The 21,766-nt window shown below is 40.0% G+C and overlaps 2 protein-coding genes across 14 annotated transcripts in view; both read right to left on the bottom strand.

Annotated features, from left to right (window-relative positions):
- SPAG1 (sperm associated antigen 1) overlaps positions 1 to 10,566 on the bottom strand; it is a 51,927-nt gene extending 41,361 nt beyond the window's left edge. For 4 of the 7 annotated variants that reach the window (XR_013545343.1, XM_020785333.3, XM_072999186.2 and 1 more), the window contains exons 1-5: positions 10,157 to 10,292; positions 7,516 to 7,657; positions 5,323 to 5,482; positions 4,005 to 4,127; positions 365 to 429 (exon numbers count right to left, since the gene is read on the bottom strand). Coding sequence is in view for 6 of the 7 variants with exons in the window: in XM_020785333.3 (XP_020640992.3) it covers positions 365 to 429; positions 4,005 to 4,127; positions 5,323 to 5,482; positions 7,516 to 7,655 (488 nt within the window). In the remaining variant the exon portion in view is untranslated. Of the gene's footprint in view, positions 1 to 364; positions 430 to 4,004; positions 4,128 to 5,322; positions 5,483 to 7,515; positions 7,658 to 9,758; positions 9,926 to 10,156; positions 10,293 to 10,320 lie in introns of those variants that run through there. The other 3 variants (XM_078393612.1, XM_020785335.3, XM_072999184.2) reach the window with 3 other exon arrangements.
- Positions 10,567 to 13,403: 2,837 nt separating this feature from the next.
- The window catches only part of POLR2K (RNA polymerase II, I and III subunit K), a 36,916-nt gene continuing 28,553 nt past the window's right edge, over positions 13,404 to 21,766 (bottom strand). Inside the window, exons 1-4 of one of the 7 annotated variants that reach the window (XM_020785347.2) lie at positions 17,555 to 17,694; positions 16,253 to 16,321; positions 15,165 to 15,257; positions 13,404 to 13,573 (exon numbers count right to left, since the gene is read on the bottom strand). In XM_020785347.2, the coding sequence (XP_020641006.1) occupies positions 13,551 to 13,573; positions 15,165 to 15,257; positions 16,253 to 16,313 (177 nt within the window). In that variant the 5' untranslated portion in view covers positions 16,314 to 16,321; positions 17,555 to 17,694 and the 3' untranslated portion in view covers positions 13,404 to 13,550. Of the gene's footprint in view, positions 13,574 to 15,164; positions 15,258 to 16,252; positions 16,322 to 16,956; positions 17,044 to 17,306; positions 17,695 to 21,766 lie in introns of those variants that run through there. The other 6 variants (XM_020785348.3, XM_020785349.3, XM_020785344.3 and 3 more) reach the window with 6 other exon arrangements.

Genomic DNA, 21,766 nt, shown 5'->3' with positions numbered 1-21,766 from the left:
GACAGTTTCCGTTGTCACGTGGCCAGCATGACTAGGGAATGCCATTTTACCTTCCCACCAAGGTGGTACCTATTTATCTACTCGCATTTGCGTGCTTTCGAACTGCTAGGTTGGCGAGGAGCTGGGACAAAGCGATGGGAGCTCACTCCGTCACGTGTATTCGATCTTACGACTGCTGGTCTTCTGACCCTGCAGCACAGACTTCTGCGGTTTAGCCCGCAGCACCAACACGTCCCTTATAGCAACCATCTAAACTGGAAGGAATTTTTTAACATATAAATTCTTACTTCTTAAAAAACAGTGTTAATATTACATACACACACACAAACACACACAAATAATTGGAAAAAGATATATAACATACACATCCCATTCTCTGTAGTCCCTTGGCACATTTTTCTTTATTTGTCTGTATTTTGAAGGTTTACTCTGTAATGAAGAGTCAGACAATATTTTTAGAATTACTCATAATGGGATTTGTTTTGCTGTTGTTCACTTTGTGTGAACAGTAAGACCAACATTACAATGCATGCAATGATTTTCATCTAAGAGCAGCATCAAAACACATGTCCTTTGCAGATATTTTTAAAGTAATGCAAACTGAGGCTTTGGAGCTCTTATATGTTAACATATTCTCTTTTTTCCTCTTCCTTGTCTACAACTATGTGCTTATCAAATGTTAACTTAAGCTGTTCAACAAATATTCTTTCGGCAGCTTACAAAAACTCCAGCTAAAATAAATCATTAAATTTTAAACATCAGACATTAAGAATTGAGCATGAGCACACAAAACTCCTTCCAATAAAAACAACAGAAATCAATACACAAATCAGATTACAAAACAAACTACAGCAGAAAACATTTATGGAAGATTTAAAATGCCTAATTGGTTTTTGTTTGTTTGTTTGTTTGTTTAAGTCTTCATCTAGTGCCAAAAAGATCATAAAGGGGATATGACTTTGCTTAGACTAAGTGGCTGGTACTGAGATTCAGCAGATATGTATCCTCCCCACATCTGATGGAAAAGAGAGCTACACCTGGGGATCATCTTCACACTGATGATACATCAGTCAAAAATCTCCAGATGTTTTCTTCCAGGAATTTCACAAAGATGCTAAACAGCATCATAAGAGAAAAGGTCTCTGTGGGTCTCCAAAGAACCCCACAGGTTAAGAGATAGAGTAATACACCCTTAGTAGCATCTAGTGGAGTCATATCTCCAAGCAGAAGCAGAACCATTATCAATCAGCATCTATATTCTCAACATGAAAAACCTGAATAGTGCAATCCACAATGGTATTAAAAGCCATTAAAGTACCTAGGAAAATCAACAGAGTCCTTGTATTTCTTCCAGGAAAGTTAATCATCGCAGCAAAGATCATCTCCCAGGGGATCAAGTCTGTTTCTGGCCCAAGGCCAAAGGTTAATGCAAATAAATCCAGATAAACATTTCAATCTCAAACTGATCCAAATTGACTGATCACTGTCTTAGAACTCCATGGTAAGGAAAATAACATTGCCCAATACTTTCTTATTGTTAATGTCTTCTAGTTCCTTATTCCATTGAACTACAGTGGTACCTTGACTTATGAACGTCTCCACTTACGAACATTTCGAGTTACAAATGGCTCCGTTCGCAAAATGGTGCTTTGACTTGCGAACGGAGCCTCGACTTGCGAACGAAAAAAAACCTTTCTTGCCCTTTTTTTGATCTAAGTTCATCTTAGGTCAAAAAAAGAAGAAAATAAAAAATTTTTCCTCCTAGTGGTAGAGTACGGATTAACCGGCTTTGCATTAGTTCCTATGGGAATCAATGCCTCTACTTGCAAACAGCACCTCGACATAAGAACCAAAAACAGCTGGTTTGGATTAAATGGTTTCCAATGCAGTCCTATGGGAAATGGTGCTTCAACTTACAAACTTTTTGATGGATTAAGTTCGTAAGTCAACGTACCACTGTATTCCATATAAAAGACCTGGTGAGTCCACCACATTAAATTTAAAACTACATGCATAAACTCAGATTTAATTTTAAATATAAATATAAATATATAAACATAAGATCAGATGTACATCATTAGAGACTCCTTTTGATTTGTCACTTGAAAATACATCCTTTGCAAACACAAGTGAATATTTATAATTGAAGATGTATATGGACTCTTTGAGACAGATTAGAGCTTGATTTAATAGTTTGAAAAACTTCTTTGTGGACTGATTCAGAGCCAATTTGCTTTACAGTGGTGCCTCACAAGATGACGGCCTCGCAAAACGATGAATTCGTATAATGACAAGGTTTTGCGACCGCCATTGCGCTTCGCAAAAGTGTTTCCTATGGGGGAATTTCGCTATACGAGTAGGAGAGCGCACCCAGTTCCTCTCCTCCTCTTGGCTTCCCTCCCCTTCCACACCAAGTGATGCTTACCGGAGGCGTAGGGGAGGTGGTGAGGGGGCGGCTGGGGAGTGGGGGGCATCGCGAGTGGCTTCACGGACGAATGGGGTTTCCCGGCACAGTGAGGCAAGCTCAGGATTTCCCCTTGCCTCTTTACACGAGTGGGACAGCGCACACCGGTTCCCGCCCACAGCAAGCAAGTCTAGGATTTCTTGGCTGCTTCTTGTCACCTGAGTGGGAAGCGCGCGCCGGCTCCCCGCCTCCTCTTGGCTTCCCTGCCCTCCCACACCAAGTGGCGCTTACCGGAGGTGCGTCTGGGGAGCGGGGGGGGGGGGTCGTGAGTGGCTTCAGGGACAACCTGGGCTACTTGGGAAGCTAGCGACAGCGAGGTTTTTCCCGGGCTGCTAGCGGAATTCCCTCCCTGGGCGCTTTTAGCCTTAGTTTTCGCCCTTTTGGTGGGGCGGGGGAAGCCCCTGGGGATTTCCCCATCTCTGCGCAGAAGGACGTTCCTTTCACCGTCCGGGCAGGGGCTGCTGGGACATGGAGGGAGTGGTCCCCTTTGTTCTTGCTGGCCACGTTCGCACAGGAGCTCCCTTCCAGCACTGACCAGGGGTTTCCCGGCCTGGGGCTCGGGAGGGGGAGGTTCCCTCATTGCTAGATGGGAGGCGTCTAGCAACTCCCTTTGTTTTTGCCAGCCATGTGGGCACTCAGGAGCTCCCTTCCAGCGCTGAGCAAGGGTTCCCCTGCCTGGGGGACAAGAGACGGAGGTCGCCTTTGTTTTGCCGGCCACGTGGGTACTCAGGGGCTCCCTTTCACCACGGCATGGGAATCCCCCGGACGGAGTTGAGAGGGGAGGTCCCTTGGCCATTAACTGGTGCCAGGTGGGCACAGAGGAGCTCCCTTCCACCAGGGGCTATAAGCAACATGGGGCTTGCGGCGGCAGCCAGCCATTGTTCAGTTTAATTCAACAGCTGATTGGCAGCTCCGCAAAATGGCTCCCCTAGGGTGTTTTTGGCACCGATGCTTCGGAAGACAGTGATTTAAAATGGCTTCCCTATGGGCGATCTTCACGCAACAACGACTATTTTTCCCATTGGAATGCATTAAACGGGTTTCAATGCATTCCAATGGGGAAACTCTTTTCCCAAGATGATTTCGCTAAACAGCAATTTCAATGGAACGCATTATCATTGTCTTGCGGGGCACCACTGTACTTTGAATTGCAAACTCAGGTAAAAATGTAGAGACCTATGGCTTCAGTCAACTACCATGGAAACTACAGTTTTTCTCTGCTCACTCTGAAGAAACACCTGATAGTAAGTTTGTTTTAATTTGTTTTTGTCATACAAGCTAAAGGGTTCCCTCTTTGAAACTATTAAATGGGGCCCAGCTATTGCTGTTAGTTACAGAAGCACTTCTGCTCTTAGAGGCATTCAAGATTCTTCAGACAAGCCTATTTCCCCCAATACACATCCCTACTTATAATGCAGAAATACTAATGAAGTGGCAACAAACTACAGATGAAGAGAAACAAGAATTGTGGATAAAGACGTATACATAGAGATGTATTCATAAGCAGATATGCAACGTGAACCACAGAAAAAGTACACACCTTACCAGTTGAATAAGAGTTTGAACTACGCACTGGTGGCAAATTTTCCATTTTCTCTTTGAATACTTCTGTTGTAGCATACTGAATTTTATATTCTTCTTCTTTCATTTCTGTAACCCAATTCTAAAATAGCACATAACATAAATTTATCTCATTTTAAAATCCCCGAAATGCATTATTTTTTGTAACAATTATTAAAATGTCCCTAAAGAACTGGCTTACATGAAAGATCCTGTCTAATAAAACTTGCTAATTTTAAAGATGTGATTTTTAAAAATTGTTTTTAATACAATTCATAATACAGCCATTAAAACTGCAATTCAAAGCAGAGAGTGAATGGTTTCTTAGATTTTTGCCCCTACAGAAATATTGTTCTCATATCTTTTCCCCAATTAGAGTAAAAGGAGGAAGAAGTATGTTTCAGTAGAAGAAACTTATTCCTCCTCTATTGGTCTTCTGCTTTAAATTGCAGTCTTAGCACCTACGTTGCATGTTTTGTTAAAAACTTCAGAAGAAATAATGAAATGACATGTAGTATCCCTTCTATTTCAATTATGGAACAACACTTTTTTATTCATGACTGAAGTGATAATATAGTATGACTTCCATAACAGAGCATCTGCAAAAACAGTCCAGACAATATGAAATATAATAATAAACAATACACTGTCTTAAACAGCTCTAAAAATTAAAATAAGATCTAAGGAATATGTTTTTCAAAAACCACATGCTGGCTGAAATCTTGTTAATTATTGTTATTGTTATGTGTTGTCAAGTAGGAACCAATTCATAGCCTCCCTAATAGGGCTCTCAAGGTGAGATTTTTAAGGTGTGCTTTTACCAGTTCCACTCCTCCAGTGAGTTTCTATGGCTGAACGGGAATTTGAGTCCTAGTCCATCACTCTATCCACTACACCATACTGGATATCTCCAAGTATTAGCAATTAAAGTAGGCCTATTGAATAATGGGATTTATATCCATATCTACACTGATTCAATGGCCTACTCTATGTGCAACTTACTACACTAAGTTAACAGGAATTCAGCCAATATATTATTTGTCATTATCTCGTCTTTAAGGATGAAATATACTTTGTAAGACTTGCATTAGTAGTTAGAAACAAGGATTACAGGACTTCTGCTACTTGCTAAAGAAATGATGACTTAGTGTGAGGCAAGCGCAAAAACAAATTCCTTATACTGTACCCATACAGTGCACAGGAGTGGAAAGAGAAGATTCACAGGGCACAGGATGAGACCTAAAGTTATGAGGCTTTAAGTAATTATTTTCACAATACAGAATGAAATTATGTGATACCTTCATTTCATTGTTTATTTTTTCCCATTCCTCAGCTGTAAAATCAGAAGCAGTAGCTGCAGGTTTATCTTTTCGCAGAGCTCTGCTGTTTGGAGCCAAAGATTCAATGTGTTTTTCGCAAAATAATGTAAGATCAGGATAAAAACCCTCCTCACCAGATCTTGAAATAAAGAGATGACACATTACTATATGAGCTGAGCATACAAAATGCCTTAGATATATAAATGTCTTGACGTTTAACGTCTAAATACTAAATATCAAAACATAACATGTTCAGGTTCTGTTCTTCGTTCTTTTAATGAAAGAGTAAAACAGAGAAATAGGGGCGGACATATGTGTGTGTTCCAAGTGCTGCTGTAATAACTCACCCATTTTTTAATTATTAAATTAATTTGGTGAGTTTTCATAGCACTTTGGGCATACACATATAAACATCTCTATTCCTATTTGATTTTTCCACACTTTGAATTGTTATGCTTTTTTATACAGAGGTGCACTGCCTTACGGGCATCTCGACATACCATCATTTTGAGATACGACCATCTCCGGCTGCAAAATTTTGCTTCAATTTGCACCCGGAGCTTCAATAAAAAAGGCAGGGAAAAAAGGTGGGAAATTCAAATTGTTAAACGTTGGTGGCGAAGAGGCTGCTTCTTTGTAGCTCTTTCACCCCAGCAGTTAGAGAGTGTGCAATTGGAGGAGGCTTCAGACTGCCTGGTAAGGTAAGGTGCTGCTTTCTGCTTTTTAAAAACTGCTCTGGGTGGGTTTTGTAGCGTGGTTTTGGGCTTGGGGATTATGTTTCTGTGCTGTGATGGGTCTTGCAGTCTTTGTTTTTTGGTGGGTTTTTTCACGTTTCCAATGGGTCTTGCAGGGTTTGTTTGCTTTTTGCCCCCCCCCATTTCCGATGGGTCCTGCAGGGTTTGTTTCCTTTTTGGATTTTTTCCCCCATTTCCGATGGGTCTTGTAGGGTTTGTTTGCTTTTTGGTTTGCTTTTTTGCATTTCTGAAGGGTCTTGCAGTGTCTGCTTTTTGCTGGTTGGTGTTTTTTTTTTGGCATTTCTGAAGGGTCTTGCAGTGTTTGCTTTTTGCTTTGCTTTTTTGCATTTCTAAAGGGTCTTGCAGTGTCTTTTTGCTTTTTGCTTTGCTTTTTTTGCATTTCCGAAAGGACTTGCAACATCTGTTTGCTTTTTTCTTTGCTATTTTTGCATTTCCGAAGGGTCTTGCAAGGTTTGTTTGCTTTTCTTTCTTTCTTTTCTCCATCCGTAACAAATTAATCACATTTCTGATCGGTCTGGCAGTGTTTTGTTTTGTTTTGTGGTGTGGTTTTTTTGTGATTTTTTTCTTCCACCGGAACAGATTAATTGCATTTCTTTGCATTCCTATGGGAAATGGTGCTTCTGCTTATGACCATTTCGAGTTATGACCGGAGTTCTGGAACCAATTAAGTTCGTAAGTCAAGGCACCACTGTATTGCACTTTAATTATTCTTTACTTTTTAAACCCAATCACCTTCCAGTACCTTCATTTTATTTGAACAAAGCATCAAAAAGTGCAGAAGACTAATTATATTTAAACCAGTTTACTAAAGATATTAGGGACATGATGGCGCTGCAGGCTAAACCGCAGAAGCCTGTGCTGCAGGGTCAGAAGACCAAGCAGTCGTAAGATCGAATCCACGAGACGGAGTGAGCGCCTGTCGCTTGTCCCAGCTCCCGCCAACCTAGCGGTTCGAAAGCATGCAAATGCAAGTAGATAAATAGGGACCACCTCGGTGGGAAGATAACAGTGTTCCGTGTCTAAGTCGCACTGGCCATGTGACCACGGAAGATTGTCTTCGGACAAAATACTGGCTCTATGGCTTGGAAACGGGGATGAGCACCGCCCCCTAGGGTTGAACATGACTGGACAAAAATTGTCAAGGGGAACCTTTACGTTTTACTAAAGATATTAGACTTCCCATTTTAGAATCCAAGCAGTTGTTAAGATACAGTATCTCCCATTGTACTGTTGTAGGTAGGTAAAAAGTCTGTATACTGAAATTATTACTACCTTACACCTGTTTACCTCAACCACAAAATAAGTGATGGCCTTTTATTTTTCAGATGAAAGTATTTAATGTAAAAATCACTATATCCTGGATTATTCAAAAACACTCTAATGCTACGAATGTTAATAAAGTTTCATCAATACTTACCTTAATATCCTGAGAATTTTTTCCAAATATTTAACATCTTTACATGTTTCAATGAATGTGTAGTCCAGATGTTCAATAGGAATTTGGTATGTTTTTGTCGTTCCTTGGCTGAACAAGGATGAAACCTGGCCAACACTCATAGCTAAAAATACAGAATGTAATCATCATATATCTTTCTAGTTTTACTCAGAGATATTTCCAAATTGCACAAACTGCTTTAATAAACCATTACTACCACTCTTTTTCCATTTGAATGTTGCCAAACTGCAAGCTAAAGTTTGCTTGTTTTTTTAATATCCCACCAATCTAGACCAAAGTCTACTCTAGGCAGCTAATAACACTCAAGAATAATAAAATAAACAACATTAATACAATTGAATTTGGCAAATAAATTAGGTATTGACTGGAGGAAAGGCCTGCCTAAAGTTCTTTCTAATCATGCAAACCAAGAGGCTGACTAAATGGGTGTTAGCCTGCTGTTTGGTCCACTGCAGGGATCAGCTGGTTCACTCCTAAAGATGGCAACCAGACAATATATTTACTGGCGCTAACCAGCCTGCTCCTAGAGTGGCCCCACCTGCACCTGTCTGGCTCCTGTCACAGGACTTCAACTTTTTTGGTGCAGGTAGGATTTCTCTGATTTGGATTGTCTCCAGCATGTGTAATCACTAGAAACAATCCTTCCTCTTTGAATCTGACAATATCATGAAGTGGTTTAAGTGCTTTAGGGCAACACGTATGCAATGCACCACTTTAAAAAAAAAGCAAAGCATGAAGAGACAGCAGAGTGATTTTTCCTTTATTTTCTCTTATTGGTTTGGTCAAGATCCTGCCTGCAGCTGAACCACACGAGTCATAGGAAAACACCATAACCCTCAGTTTTTTTATTGCTTTAGTTAATCAGAAAGCTAAATTAATTTTTAATTGTAAATTGTTGTTACTGAGTGTAACCACTTATTTATTTTATGTTGGCTATTTATGCTATGTTTATATATATATAATATATATAATTATTACATAAATTAAACATTGTGTAACAATGAAAAATATAGATTTAAGAAAGTTTTGAAACAGGAAAAATAAATGCATATGTATATATCTAATAAATTATTTTCCTATAAATTGTGTATTTTTAATCTCAACAGCAATAAATTGAAAATAATTGTGTAAAGTCTTCATTCTTTTTCAGCTTTAGTTTTGTTCATTTAAAAGGAAGGACTTCTAAAATACTATTGTCGGTCTTCATACACGAAAATTTACTTTATAGTGAAAACGATTAAGACTCTTATAGAATGGTGTTTTTCTGCACCTGTGGGATTTATATTCTGTTTTGCAATAAGCCAAGCCTCGTTTAAATACAATACTTAGAGAGCTATAGAATTATTTTTTATTTTATTTGACTTGTGACATTTATGAAATTTGAAGACGTCAGTACAATTCACACACTTCAGCTGTAACTGCTTTATTGTGAGAACAAGAGTGAAGAGGTGATGCAAATCACATCAACCTCCTAAACAGATCAACCTCCTAAAACAGAAACTTTTACAATGATGATTCCTTGTATCTTTGATTTTAGAATTTATTTTTATTACTTTAGAATTGTGCATACACTCATCTCAGTTTATTTTAATGTAAAAGGCAAGAGACTCAATGTTAGAAAGATTGTCGCTTTGAAACGTGATTTCAGCAAAGGTGAATTGTATTTTTTGTAAATAATCCCAAGAATGGCCTCTGTAGAGTTTTTTTTTTAAGAGTACAGCATTAAAGTTGGGCTCCCCCCCCCCCATTAGCAACTGTTGTCATGTTCCCAACCAAGCCAGTATTCCTGCAGATTTCAGGAGAGTCTGGAGAAAGGATCTGGCCTGCAAATATTTTTTTAAAGGTACAGAGTCAGGATTGTTCCACCACCACCACTATTAGCAACTGTTGCCAAGTCCCCAACAAAGGCAAACAATGTTCCTAAAGGTTTCAGGAAACTCTGGAGATGGGATCCGCCCCGCAAGTGTTCACTCCAGTCTAAGTAATAAACACTTGCAAGTGTTCATTCCAGCATTTCCCCCAGTTTGCCCAATCTCCCACCAAGTTTAGGATACGGCCGAAGTCCTGTCCCCCACTCCCAACACACTGGGAAGCCAAATCACAGCCGCCCGTTTCCTTGCAGAAACCCCACGGGCGTCGGCCCACCATCACTTTATCCTGCAGACAGAGTGGAGAAACAAGAAGCTAGAGAAGAAACGACGCACTTTTGTGTCCATAGGTTGCGGGGTGGTGGTGGTGGTGAATAAGCACAACCTACTGGTCAACTGGAAAACAGACGGGGGAAATACCGGTTCAGCTTCCACACGAATCAGAGGGGCTTTACGGCAAGCATCGCCACCTCTCAACCTGTCCTACCTCACGAGGTTACTGTGTGGAGGAAAAGGAGGCAGGGAAAGTAGCACGCCACTCCTCCCGCCGCCCCGGATTCCTTGCAGAAAAGCAGGATGAAAGCGAGCAGCATACACGAGGGTCAGCCTTTCTCCTACTTGCTGACAGAGGAATCCATTTCCCTCAGGAATCCGTTTCCCTCCCGCGTCACCCCCTCCTTGAGGTCATTCCCAAACAAGCGCGCCCCCGCACCGGTTCCTCACTGCCCCCTCACCTTCAATTCATTCCTCTTTCTTTCTCCAGCCTCACTCCTGCATGGGTGCCCCCACTCCACCCCACCGCACCCGTGGGGCGCCCCCTTTTCGCCCGTTCCCTTTCCCCCAACGGCGTTGCTCCAGGAGGGGCACGAAAAGCGGCGCCACCACCGCCCGCCCTCACCGTTGGGAGCGCGGCTGAGGCGACGCGACCGAAGACGAAGCCAAAGGTTCCGCACTGCTGAGGAGAGAAGCGGCCGATGGCGGGGGGGGGGGGGCTGCTCGACCCCGAGGAATCCCGTTTTCAAACGCCCCAAGACAGACGGGCGAGTGGAGCGACGGAAGGACAGGGATCCCTGCCACGACCCCAAGCGAGGAGGCAGTTGGCGAAGGAAAAACGGCCTCCTCCTCCTCCTGCTGCGAGAGGGTTGCTATGGCGACACCCGTTCGCCACCAACGCTCTGAAGAGGGAAAGATGCAGACTAGACGGGAACTCTTTTCCTGCCCTTTAAACCTAAACGAATGAGCCAGTTCTCTTCCCAAAATCGATTTAACAGTTTGTTTCTTTAAAATGATTCCTCGGAATACAACCAATTAACTATGAAAATAGGGGATACACTGTTGATCCACAAAAAGCATTAAAAAGACATACAGTATTTCCTTCTGCCTTCTAATTGCTGGAAATCGATGCAATTTAGGGATGGCAAATAGAGGCAAAATCTGTTCTGTTTATTTTTACTTGGGTATTCTCCAGTGGCGGGAGGGAATACATGTGGGAGCAAATTCTTCGACTGCCTAGATCACAGCTCCTTGAGGAGCTATGTGGCACATTGCTTATCTCAAAATATTTTTAAACAGAATCTGGCAGGTGTTGGGGAATAAAATTTAAAAAGAATGGAGAGTTGGGCTCTTGTAATTCTTTTTCAGGATTGTAGGACTCTGGTGAAACAATCTACAACAAACACTGTAAAGGAAGACCAAACAACTTCAATATTTTATTGTGTATGCAAATACACAGTGCCCAATAAAGGGAACTGTAGTTTTTGATAGCTCAACATCAGAACCCTTTAACATCCGAAGCAGAGTGAAACAGGGCTGTGTTCTCGTGCCAACCCCTTTTTGGGATCTTTGTTGCTGTCATGCTGAAGCACACTTTTGGAACTGCAACAGAAGGTGTCTATCTCCAGTCTAGATCAGATGGAAAGCTCTTTAATCTTTCTAGATTGAGAGTGAAGACCGAAGTCCAGCTGAAATGCAGGCGGGACTTCCTCTTCGCCAATGATGCAGCTGTTGTTGCCCATTCTGCTGAAGACCTCCAACAACTTATGAATCGTTTTAGTAAGGCCTGCCAAGATTTTGGACTAACAATCAGCCTGAAGAAAACACAAGTCATGGGCCAGGGTGTGGACTCATCTCTCTCTGTTACCATCTCTACACAAGAATTGGAGGTTGTTCATGATTTTGTGTACCTTGGCTCAACAATCTCTGACATCCTCTCTCTAGATGTTGAGCTGGATAAACACATTGGTAAAGCAGCTACCATGTTCTCTAGACTCACAAAGAGAGTATGGCTTAATAAAAAGCTGACGGCATATACCAAGATCCAGGTCTATAGAGCCTGTGTCCTGAGTACACTCCTGTTACTGCAGTGAGTCCTGGGCCCTTTGTGCACGGCAGGAGGGGAAGTTGAACATATTCCATATGCGTTGTCTCCAACACATTTTTGGTATCACCTGGTAGAACAAAGTTCCAAATAAAGTAGTCCTAGAATGAGCTGGAATTTTTATCATGTACAGTGGTGCCCCGCATAGCGGCGATAATCCATTCCGGATAAATCGTCGCCTGTTACAGTCGCTATCCGGAATCATCGCCATACGGGGCAAAAAACCCCACAGGAACGCATCAAACCCTGTTCCTATGGGGGGGATCTCACCGTTATCCGAAGATCCTCCATACAGTCGCCATTTTTGCCTTCTCGGTAAGCGAGGAAACCGTGTGAAAACGCTGCAGGCGGCCATTTTCTTCACCCGGCGGCCATTTTGGAACCACCGATCAGCTGTTGTGGAAACATCGCAATGCGAAGATCGGTAAGCGAAACGCTTACCGATCATCGCAATGCGATTTTCGTCCATTCAAAACATCACAATGCGATTGCTTTTGCGATCGCTAAATCCGCATCTCTATGCGGATTCGTCGTTAAACGGGGTGCTCGTTATGCGAGGCACCATTATATACATTACTGAAACCGCAACAACTACGTTGGCTTGGGTATGTCGCGAGAATGGCTGATAGTTGGATTCCAAAAGATCTCCTGTATGGAGAATTAGTGCAGGGAAAGTGCCCCAGAGGGAGGCCATAGCTGCGATACAAAGATATCTGAAAGCAGGATGTGAAGGCCTTAGGAATGGACCTCAACAGATCGGAAATATTGACATATGAACATTCAGCCTGGAGGCAGGCGGTGCAGCATGGCCTCTCCCAATTTGAAGACACTCTTCTTCAGCAGGTCAAGGCAAAGAGGCAGTCCCAAACCCAGCAAAATCAGGGAGCTGGACAGGGGACAGATTGTGTTTGTCTTCAGTGTGGAAGAGATTGCCACTCTCATATTGGCCTTCTTAGCCACACTAGACACTGTTCCAAGTCCTCTATTCAGAGCATATTACCATAGTCCCTCGAGACTGACATATGCCTACAAATACACTAGTACAAATAAAGCACCATCCACACATCATAAAACATGTTTATGTCCATGGAGAAAGTTTCCAGTTTAAAAAACATTTCCTTTCTTGTTACATTTGTATTTGCCATTCTTCCAATACGTTTTAGGCAGTGTTTCTCCTGCCACCTTCCCTTATCCTTTTAGGATGAGCTGCAATGAGTGCATCTGATGTCCATTAGCAAGTTTCATGGTTAAAACTGATTTTTTCTGTTTAATGTCCCTAGTCAAAGTCTGATACACTATTGGCAAGGTTCCCTCTGCTGAAAGCATTTGGGTAGTTAGGGTTTTGCTTTTGCTGTTGTTCTCAGATAATGATAATTGGGGAATGAAGACATCATGGGTAGAGTAAAAGATTCAAAATACCTGAGTAACCTGAATTATTGGTTGTACCACTCAGATTTTGACTCTTTCCCACCCATCAAAAAACTATGAGAGAATCTAAAATTGAGAATGTTTAGCCTTAATATAAGTGGTCTGTTTGAATGAAATGAATACTATTACAACCATTTTTAAAATCTATTTTCTAAAGATTCACTAGTACAAAAATGTCAACAAAATACATTAATAAATTTATTGTGACAACTAAATAACTTAACACTATCAGAATGAAAAAATATATTTGTACATAACAAAGAAACTTGTGTCACATATGCAGAATTGAAAATCCACTGAATTAAAATAAAGGTTTCTTCTCTTCATCGGGCATCAAATACAACCACTATAGTATGAGTTAAAGAAAAACAAGTGTGAAAGAAATTGGTTTTTATAATCAAGAACTGTACATACATTTGGACACAATTATGCATACAGTAGGTATAGTTTAGCTGCTTGGATAGCTAAATGGTTTAGGTATCTAGCTGTGGAGCCAGAAGTTGGAACTTTGATTTCCTGCTATATGTTCGGTGAAAAGAGCCAGGCTGTGTAGTCATGGTCAATGTGCACAGTCCCAAGATACCCCCAGAAAAAGGGAATGGTAATCCATTTAAGTGTATTCTCTACTTAGAAAATTGTGGAAAGGGTTGCCATGTCTGAAATGACTTGGCACAACACAATTATTATTATAGGTATAATTCTGCATGAAGAAACAGACTCATAGGGATTGACTTGGAGCCCTCTACTCTCTTCACCTAGTCATTTATCGCACTCACACCAGTCATTATTTATATTGTATAAAGAATGAATGACAGCTATGCTATACATACAGATGTACAGCCAAGAAATCAGAAGCAAATAACAGGATTTACTGAGCCCTATGATTATTTCATTAAGTAAGGACCAACCTGCTGCTCTTTCCTTTAAACTTTAAGTATACAGGAAGCAGAATTTGTCTTAGATATGCGAGTTGTCATAAACATTAATTTAAAACACATTTCAGACACTCAGGGCAAAGGATGAAGCAGAAATGGTTCACACTTTATGTTCTCAGAGATTTCTCCTATCATCTGAAGTGTAAGAATTCACATCTTCCCTGTAGTCATGATGTCTCCCTTGTCTTTACAATGGCTAAATCTTGTTGCTTTTTTACTGGTGTGTATTTCTGGGGTCAATATACAGTAATATTCACTTGCTGCTGGCTGGCAATTAACAAGATCTCACAGGGATTCATGAGTGCTGTGCCAAGCCAGTGGGTGCCCCTGACTTTTTAATTGAATATTACACATTTGCCTTCCACATGCACAAACAAACAAAAAAAACTTCATTAAATGTAATGGTATTTTCTTCCAAGTACATGCATTTATACCACAAACATCTATACTTCTACTTAGAAACAAGTCCCACTGATTTTAATGGGGTTTCCTATCACATTTAATAGAATCTCAGACTGCAAATACAGCATCATACTGTAGGTCCCACTGATTTCCAGAAGTAGTAAACATGCTTAAAATTTAGACTTCACGTAATATATAGAAATATAGTAGTATAGTGTGCTTGAACTCCTTTTAATGCTAACTTTAAAACTGATTCATGCATTACAGTTTACAGCCTGATGCTTACCTATAATTTACAGCTCAATCTGTAAATTTATGTTAGAGTGATAATACCTTTCCCAGCCAAAGTTTCTGTGTACAAAGATAATGTATGGAGTGCACCAAAGACTCACAGCTCTATCACAGAGATCATGCTTTAAACAATACAGTATCTTTAAAAAATCAAATAAGAAATTTACTTTCTAAGCCCCACTGAATTCAACAGAACTTATTCCCAGATAGTTATGTACAAGACTACAACCTAAACAAATATTAAAAATACAGACAGTTAGAACCAACATTTGAAAATCAAGGAAAGACGCCACCTAAATAGAAGGATACATCTTTTTGTTCTTTTCTTGTACATTATTCTGCACCCACATTCTCTGCATCTTATAGGATCTCGTGCTTGAATTTCATTTTCCGTGTGACATTCTGAAAATACAGTAATATATTTTTAGATGCATGTAGGAAGCAAACAAAAGCGAGAACAAAGCTACAATTTAAAAAAATTAGATTTAATGCCGTAATGTGGAATCACCAGGAACAATGTAATTTTTATTGGCAAGAATTGAGTTTGGCTGATTGTTCTACCCTGTTTCCCCGAAAATAAGCCCTAGTATGATTTTTCAGGATGCTTGTAATATAAACCCTACTCCCAAAATAAACCCTAGTTAAGTGAAACCCCACCCTCTACCATTGTGCAGCAACCAGAAGATAACATGACTGTAGCTGAATAAATGTAGATTGTTGTACATGGGGAAAAAACATCCCCTGAAAATAAGTCCTACTGGGTTTTTGGAGCAAAAAGTAATATAAGACCTTGTCTTATTTTCGGGGAAACATGCTATCATTTTAGAAAAATCAATCAAGTAAAAATCTATCCTCTTATATTTTGGAAACTAAGATTTTCTAGAATTCTTTAAGTTTTAGTTAGTCCGAATCATAGCTCTTTGAACTGCATCAGAGTGCAGTATTATTTATTTAAGGGATTTATGTACTACTGTTTGGCTATCCTCAAAGCACCTTAGAATATCTAAAAAATACAGTGATGCCCTCAGAAACAAACACTGAAAACCAGTTAGAACCCTTGAATAGAAGACGGTACCTGATGATTCCTCCCACGTGAGGTTGTGGTAAATGGTCTGTGGAGGCTGAGAAAAAAGGGCAATACAGATGCAGAAAACACACCTTATGTTATCTTCATGTCTTTATTCTTTTCCACAGTGTATTCTGATGGATAATGGCCCTGGGGCAGGAAGGTGAAAGCCCAGTGGGAGAAGCCACATGGTGTCATCTTCACTTGCCTCCCTACATCTCACAAAGACTCATAAACTACTCATTTTAGAAATACTCTACACTACAGGAAGATCACCCTGATGAATCTAACTTACAATTTCTACTAGCCATAAGGCATGGACAGTACTTACCTCCACAGATATATATCATAGGTTGCTGCTTTGGAGGAGGTGCATCCTTCTGGGTGTCCATAAGTCTGTCTGAAAAAGGAACGAAACATTTCCACTCATTATGCAAGTGCAGTTCTGTCCTGCACAGATCTACTTTATTCTTATTGTAGAATAAAAGGAGAATATATTACAGAAACTGCAAAAGATTCTTTCCTGATTTTTACGTATCCCAGGGGAGACTATAACTTAACTGATTTTAAACCCAAACTCAAGAAGGTCCCAAAGACAAAGAGCACAGGAGCTGAGTAAAATAGGTCATACAAATTATCAACCTCTATTTCACACCAGCTTGCGGCTCATCACCTGCAGATTATTTTTGAAACTTTGCTCGGAGCGCAGAGAAGAAAAAGTGAGGCTGAGATTCTGAGGGAGGCTTACGCCTTTTCAAGGGAAATTCCTTCACAAAATATAAATTAGGGAGAGTATATTGAATTCTATTACTCAGGTGTACGTCCCAATTTCAGCGATACAGTATTAATCAGGCGTAATTCCCAATTTCGCCCTTAAAAGCCCATAGAGGTGTACCTCCTACACAGGCTTTATAGCGCCTAGGCGTAATTCCTAATTTTGCCCTTACAAGCCTATAGAGGTGTACCTCTCACACAGGATTTATAGCGCCTAGGAGTAATTCCCAATTTTGGCCTTAAAAGCCTATAGAGGCGTACCTTTAAAGCAGGCTTTATAGCGCCTAGGCATAATTCCTAATTTTGCCCTTAAAAGCCTATAGAGGCGTACCTTTAAAGCAGGCTTTATAGTGCCTAGGCATAATTCCTAATTTTGCCCTTACAAGCCTATAGAGGCGTACCTTTAAAGCAGGCTTTATAGTGCCTAGGCATAATTCCTGATTTCGCCCTTACAAGCCTGTAGAGGCATACCTTTAAAGCAGGCTTTATAGCGCCTAGGCATAATTTCTGATTTCGCCCTTACAAGCCTGTAGAGGCGTACCTTTAAAGCAGGACTTCTAGCGCCTAGACATAATTCTTAATTTTGCCCTTACAAGCCTATAGAGGCATACCTTTAAAGCAGGCTTTATAGCGCCTAGGCGTAATTCCCAATTTCGGCCTTAAAAGCCTATAGAGGTGTACCTCTCACGCAGGCGCGTAGCTCCCGATTTCGGCCTTACCTCTCACGCAGGCTTTATAGTGCCTAGGCGTTATTCGCAATTTCGCACTTAAAAGCCTATAGAGGCGTACCTTTCACGCAGGCGCTCTAAGGCCTAAGAATTGTACCTCCCAATTTAGGCAAAGCCCTATAGAGGCGTACCTCTTACGCAGGCGCGTAGCTCCCGATTTCGGCCTTAGAAGGCTCTGCAGCGCCGATTTATGACGTTTATAGAGGCTGGCTAAACTGAGGCACGTGGCTATCGAACTCTGTCCCATTGCTTCTGCAGGGAAATTTGAACTTCTATTGTGAAAGTTGATCCGACTACAGTATTCTGTTCCGCTTCGTTGAAAGGAGGCGTAGATAATTCATGTAGTGTTTTCTTGCCTTTTTTTTTTTCAACCGAGTAATCTTTATTTTCTGTTTTGCAGCACCAAGGAAGGAGAGAGAGAATAGATTCGAAACTCGTTTGATTCTAGAGACCAGTGATGCCACGGGTCAGCGAAGAAGCCGTATCACTAGTACTTGGCAGTTGTACACAAAAGCTCACATTAAAAAATAATAGTTTTTATGGCGCTACATGTTTTTGCCTTTTTCCCTGTTACAGGCAGTTTTTCTACTGGCCTTCAGACAAGGTAAAGAAAAACATTTTTAAATAAGTGATGCAGTTCATCAGCAATGGTATGCTGCAGTCTAAAAATAATGATAATAAAAAAGCATTTACTTCCCCTGCACATGCAGATGAAATATTCAATTTGCTGATATCCTAAAGTGGTTTGCTTATTCAGCTTCACGATACTGTTTTCCAGCATGTATTTTGATATATATGCTGGAAGAGACTAATACAGATACCTGGGGTGGGGGGGAGTTCCCAAACTCTGTTTTGCCTGTCAAAATAATGAATATTGCCAGTATTCAAAATTAGGGCTGCTGCCTAGGAGGAATGAAGGTACTTATTTTATTCAATCACAATTTTAAACCATATTCTTTGTCAGAAACAGTAAAGCAAAAGTAATATCCAGTGTAAAACCAAACACCACACATAATTCTTATACAAAGCATCAGAAATAATTTAATCTATCAAAGCAAATGCAAAGAACTGTTAAAATTTACAGCCTAATTCAAACACAGGGTGCAAACCTGTTCATACCTCTTTGAGAATAAACTTGACAGGACTCAATGCTGCTTACTTGTGGATAACATAAAAATGTATGAAGAGTTAGTTGAGGACCAGAGTCCTCATTTAATCAAACATTCTGTTCCCAACTTTCCACACTGGGCAACCAGTATTTATAGGAAGGCCACAAGCAGAACATGGGTACAAGAGCATCTTCAACTTTCAGTCTAGAGGATTTCTCCAGCAATATCCCAAGGCTCAGCTGTTTCATAAGAAAATACAGGACCAGGGCTGGCATCTTTGTTGGTCAGAAACACAGCTTGCACTTCAGATGATATTGCACATCATTCTTGATCATGTGATATATCTGTTACACTACAGCACCTGCCTTAGCGTCCAGATTTTTTGTTGAATTCCAGCCCACAAGAGATGGCTTTAATGTTGGTCTTAAGCTGGCAGATATTTTATGGAATTTCTTAAACTGACTTGTAAGTAAGCCTCTATTAACTCAGCTGGGTTTACTTCTGTTTATATGTATGGTTCTATGTCAGCATATACTTTTTTTAGTTAATATCAGCACATGCTTTTTCAAGTTAACATGAAATAGTAGTGCAAATACATCCACTTTCAGGAAGAAAACTACATTTGTGACATGTTAGGTACATACAGTGACAATAAAGAGCAATGACTTGAATATTATGTCTGTATTAATGTACGTAATGTATATATGCTTCTCCCACCATATTGAACAACTTAAATATTAATATGGGAGCATGTATATTTTTATATGCCGTTTCATGCTTCTCTGGATGCTCATTCTTGTTTCATAATCTCAGGTTTCTGACAATAGTTCTTCAATGGCAAGAGGAAAACACTTATGGCCGAAATCCTGTTGCTTAACATAGTAAATTGCATAGAGTAGACTTGATGAATCAATGGGGATTTGGTGAGTCAATTCTTCTATAGGTTCCGTTGATTTAAAATAGACCTACTCTAACTTCAATTTACTATAACACAGTAAAGTTCCAATTAGAGAAAGCCTGTTTGAATCATTGGAACCCAGGGAGAACTGATTCTCTAAATCCCAAGTGATTCAGTTGGCCTACTTGAGTGTGATTTACTATGCTAACCAACAGGATATTGGCCTATGTGTACTTGATGCTCCATCTTCCACTATACTATTATATATTTAAAAAATTAAGTTACAGTTTCTACTCCTGTGGTTAATATAAGATTCTGAAATAAATCCAAAATAAACAAGCCTAGCCTTGATTTAGAGCAAAAATGCTGGTTCTTATAATCTAGCTGCAAAAAGTATCAGTTCTGTATAAGTTTAGCAGGAGGTCTGAATTGAGTTCCTTTTTGAGCTGAGCTCCATCTGCAGGTTAAGAAAGTCAGAATTGCTCTGGTATTTTAGAACTGTTCCCAAAGCCTCATAGAAAAACTCAAACATGGTATAAAGAAACAATCATAGCAGAAGGTTAGGGTTCTGTTATAAATCTCATTGCATCTTAATGTCTTATTGTTTTTAAGCTTTTGTAGAATACAAAAGACTAGTCATGTAGGCTGTTGCTCCATCTTAAGCTACCACTCCAATCCTGCCTGCCTCCTTACTGCAGGTGGAGGTTCAGAGTCCTGTCTCTGTTTCATTACTACTGAACTCTTATCTCTGTATGCTCAGCTAATTTTTCCCCTGGCTCTGACCACCACTGACTGTTCAGTCAAAATAAAGGATACCAGCTGCTACTGCAAGAACTTACTCAATCAGAATCTAGAAGACTAAAGTTTACTAGCTCTAAACAATGTAGCAATTTTAAACTATTATGATTAATTGCCAGTAGCAGACCTATAATTTCATTCATGGAGCTAATTGTTTCTCAAAAATGGCTACATGAATGGCTAACACTAAATCCTAGCTGAACACATCTACTTTGTAATCCATAATACCCCTTAAATACAGTAGTAGATTTTACCCTAGCAAGATATATCTCTAAAGTTTCAGTCTACACATGTGTATAAACAAAACAAACTCATGTCTGGAACTATTAAGACTAACAACATTTTTTTTTCACTGCAAGCTTTTAAGGACTAAAACTTTTTCATTAACAGAGAACTCAGTGTTTAGTTAATTTCTGAAGAAATGAATCATAGTCCATGATATCTCATACTGAAATAAATCTGTTAGTTTTGAAGGTGCCACAATACTTTGTTTTTATTAAGCAATAAAATAAGAGAAATTAAAGATACTAATATGCCTAACTGCGAAAAATTCCACATACTGTATTTTCTTACATATACACTGAAATGCAACAAATTTCTTGTGTCTTGACACTCAAACCCAAAATATATATTAGGTCTCCAGTTCCCTGCTGTAGTTTTCTACCATTATTCTTTTGATCTAGTCAGCACGGAGAGTGTATCTGAGCATTTGCAGAGTGTGTTCCCTCATTGCTGAGTACTACAACTAATCAGTTAAAAGTCTGCTATATATACCCAACAAATATAGGCTTATGAGGGAGATTGCTGACTGTCCACTCAAATGGCATTGGATCATGTTCAGTCATTTAAATGGTTATGTTTAGACTCATTTTAATTAATGGTATAAGTCATATTAATAACTCAGCTCTAAATATACTGTAGTTTCTGGATAAGTAATTCTATGATTAAGACTGTGTACTGTATAGAATTTGCATTCTATGGACACATCTGTGGAAAAGCAGAACACACCATAAAAATATAACAGTAACAAAACATATTTGCTTTGAAGACTGTATTGCTGTATACGTTTCCAGTTCTCGACATCACAGTTGAAAAAAAAAGGATCCCACATTCTTTAGCCTTGAAAAAAGAAGACTGCAAGGAGATATTATAGAACTTTTCAAATACAGTACTTTAAAGGTAGTCATACAGAGGAGGAGTAGGATCTGTTCTTGATCATTCCAGTGTTCAGGACATATAATAGTCAAGCTACAGGAAGCCAGATTTAGTCTGAATATCAGGAAAAGCTTCTTCATTTTAGAGCAGTAAGACAATGGGACCAATTCCCTTAGGAGGTGGTGAGTGCTCCAATGCTGCAGGTATTCAAGAGAAAATTGGACAACCATCTGTCAGATCTGCTTTGATTTGGATTCCTGCATTGAGCAGGGGGTTGGACTTGATGGCCTTATAGACCCCTTCCAACTCTATTCTATGATTCTATGAGTTACCCAAGAGAAAGGCCCACTTAGTACAGTAGGACTTCTACTGCACATACATTA

This window comes from Pogona vitticeps, chromosome 4 (genome assembly GCF_051106095.1).
Source record: "Pogona vitticeps strain Pit_001003342236 chromosome 4, PviZW2.1, whole genome shotgun sequence".
Taxonomy (NCBI): Eukaryota; Metazoa; Chordata; class Lepidosauria; order Squamata; family Agamidae; genus Pogona; species Pogona vitticeps.
This window is presented reverse-complemented; position numbering and strand designations above follow the sequence as displayed.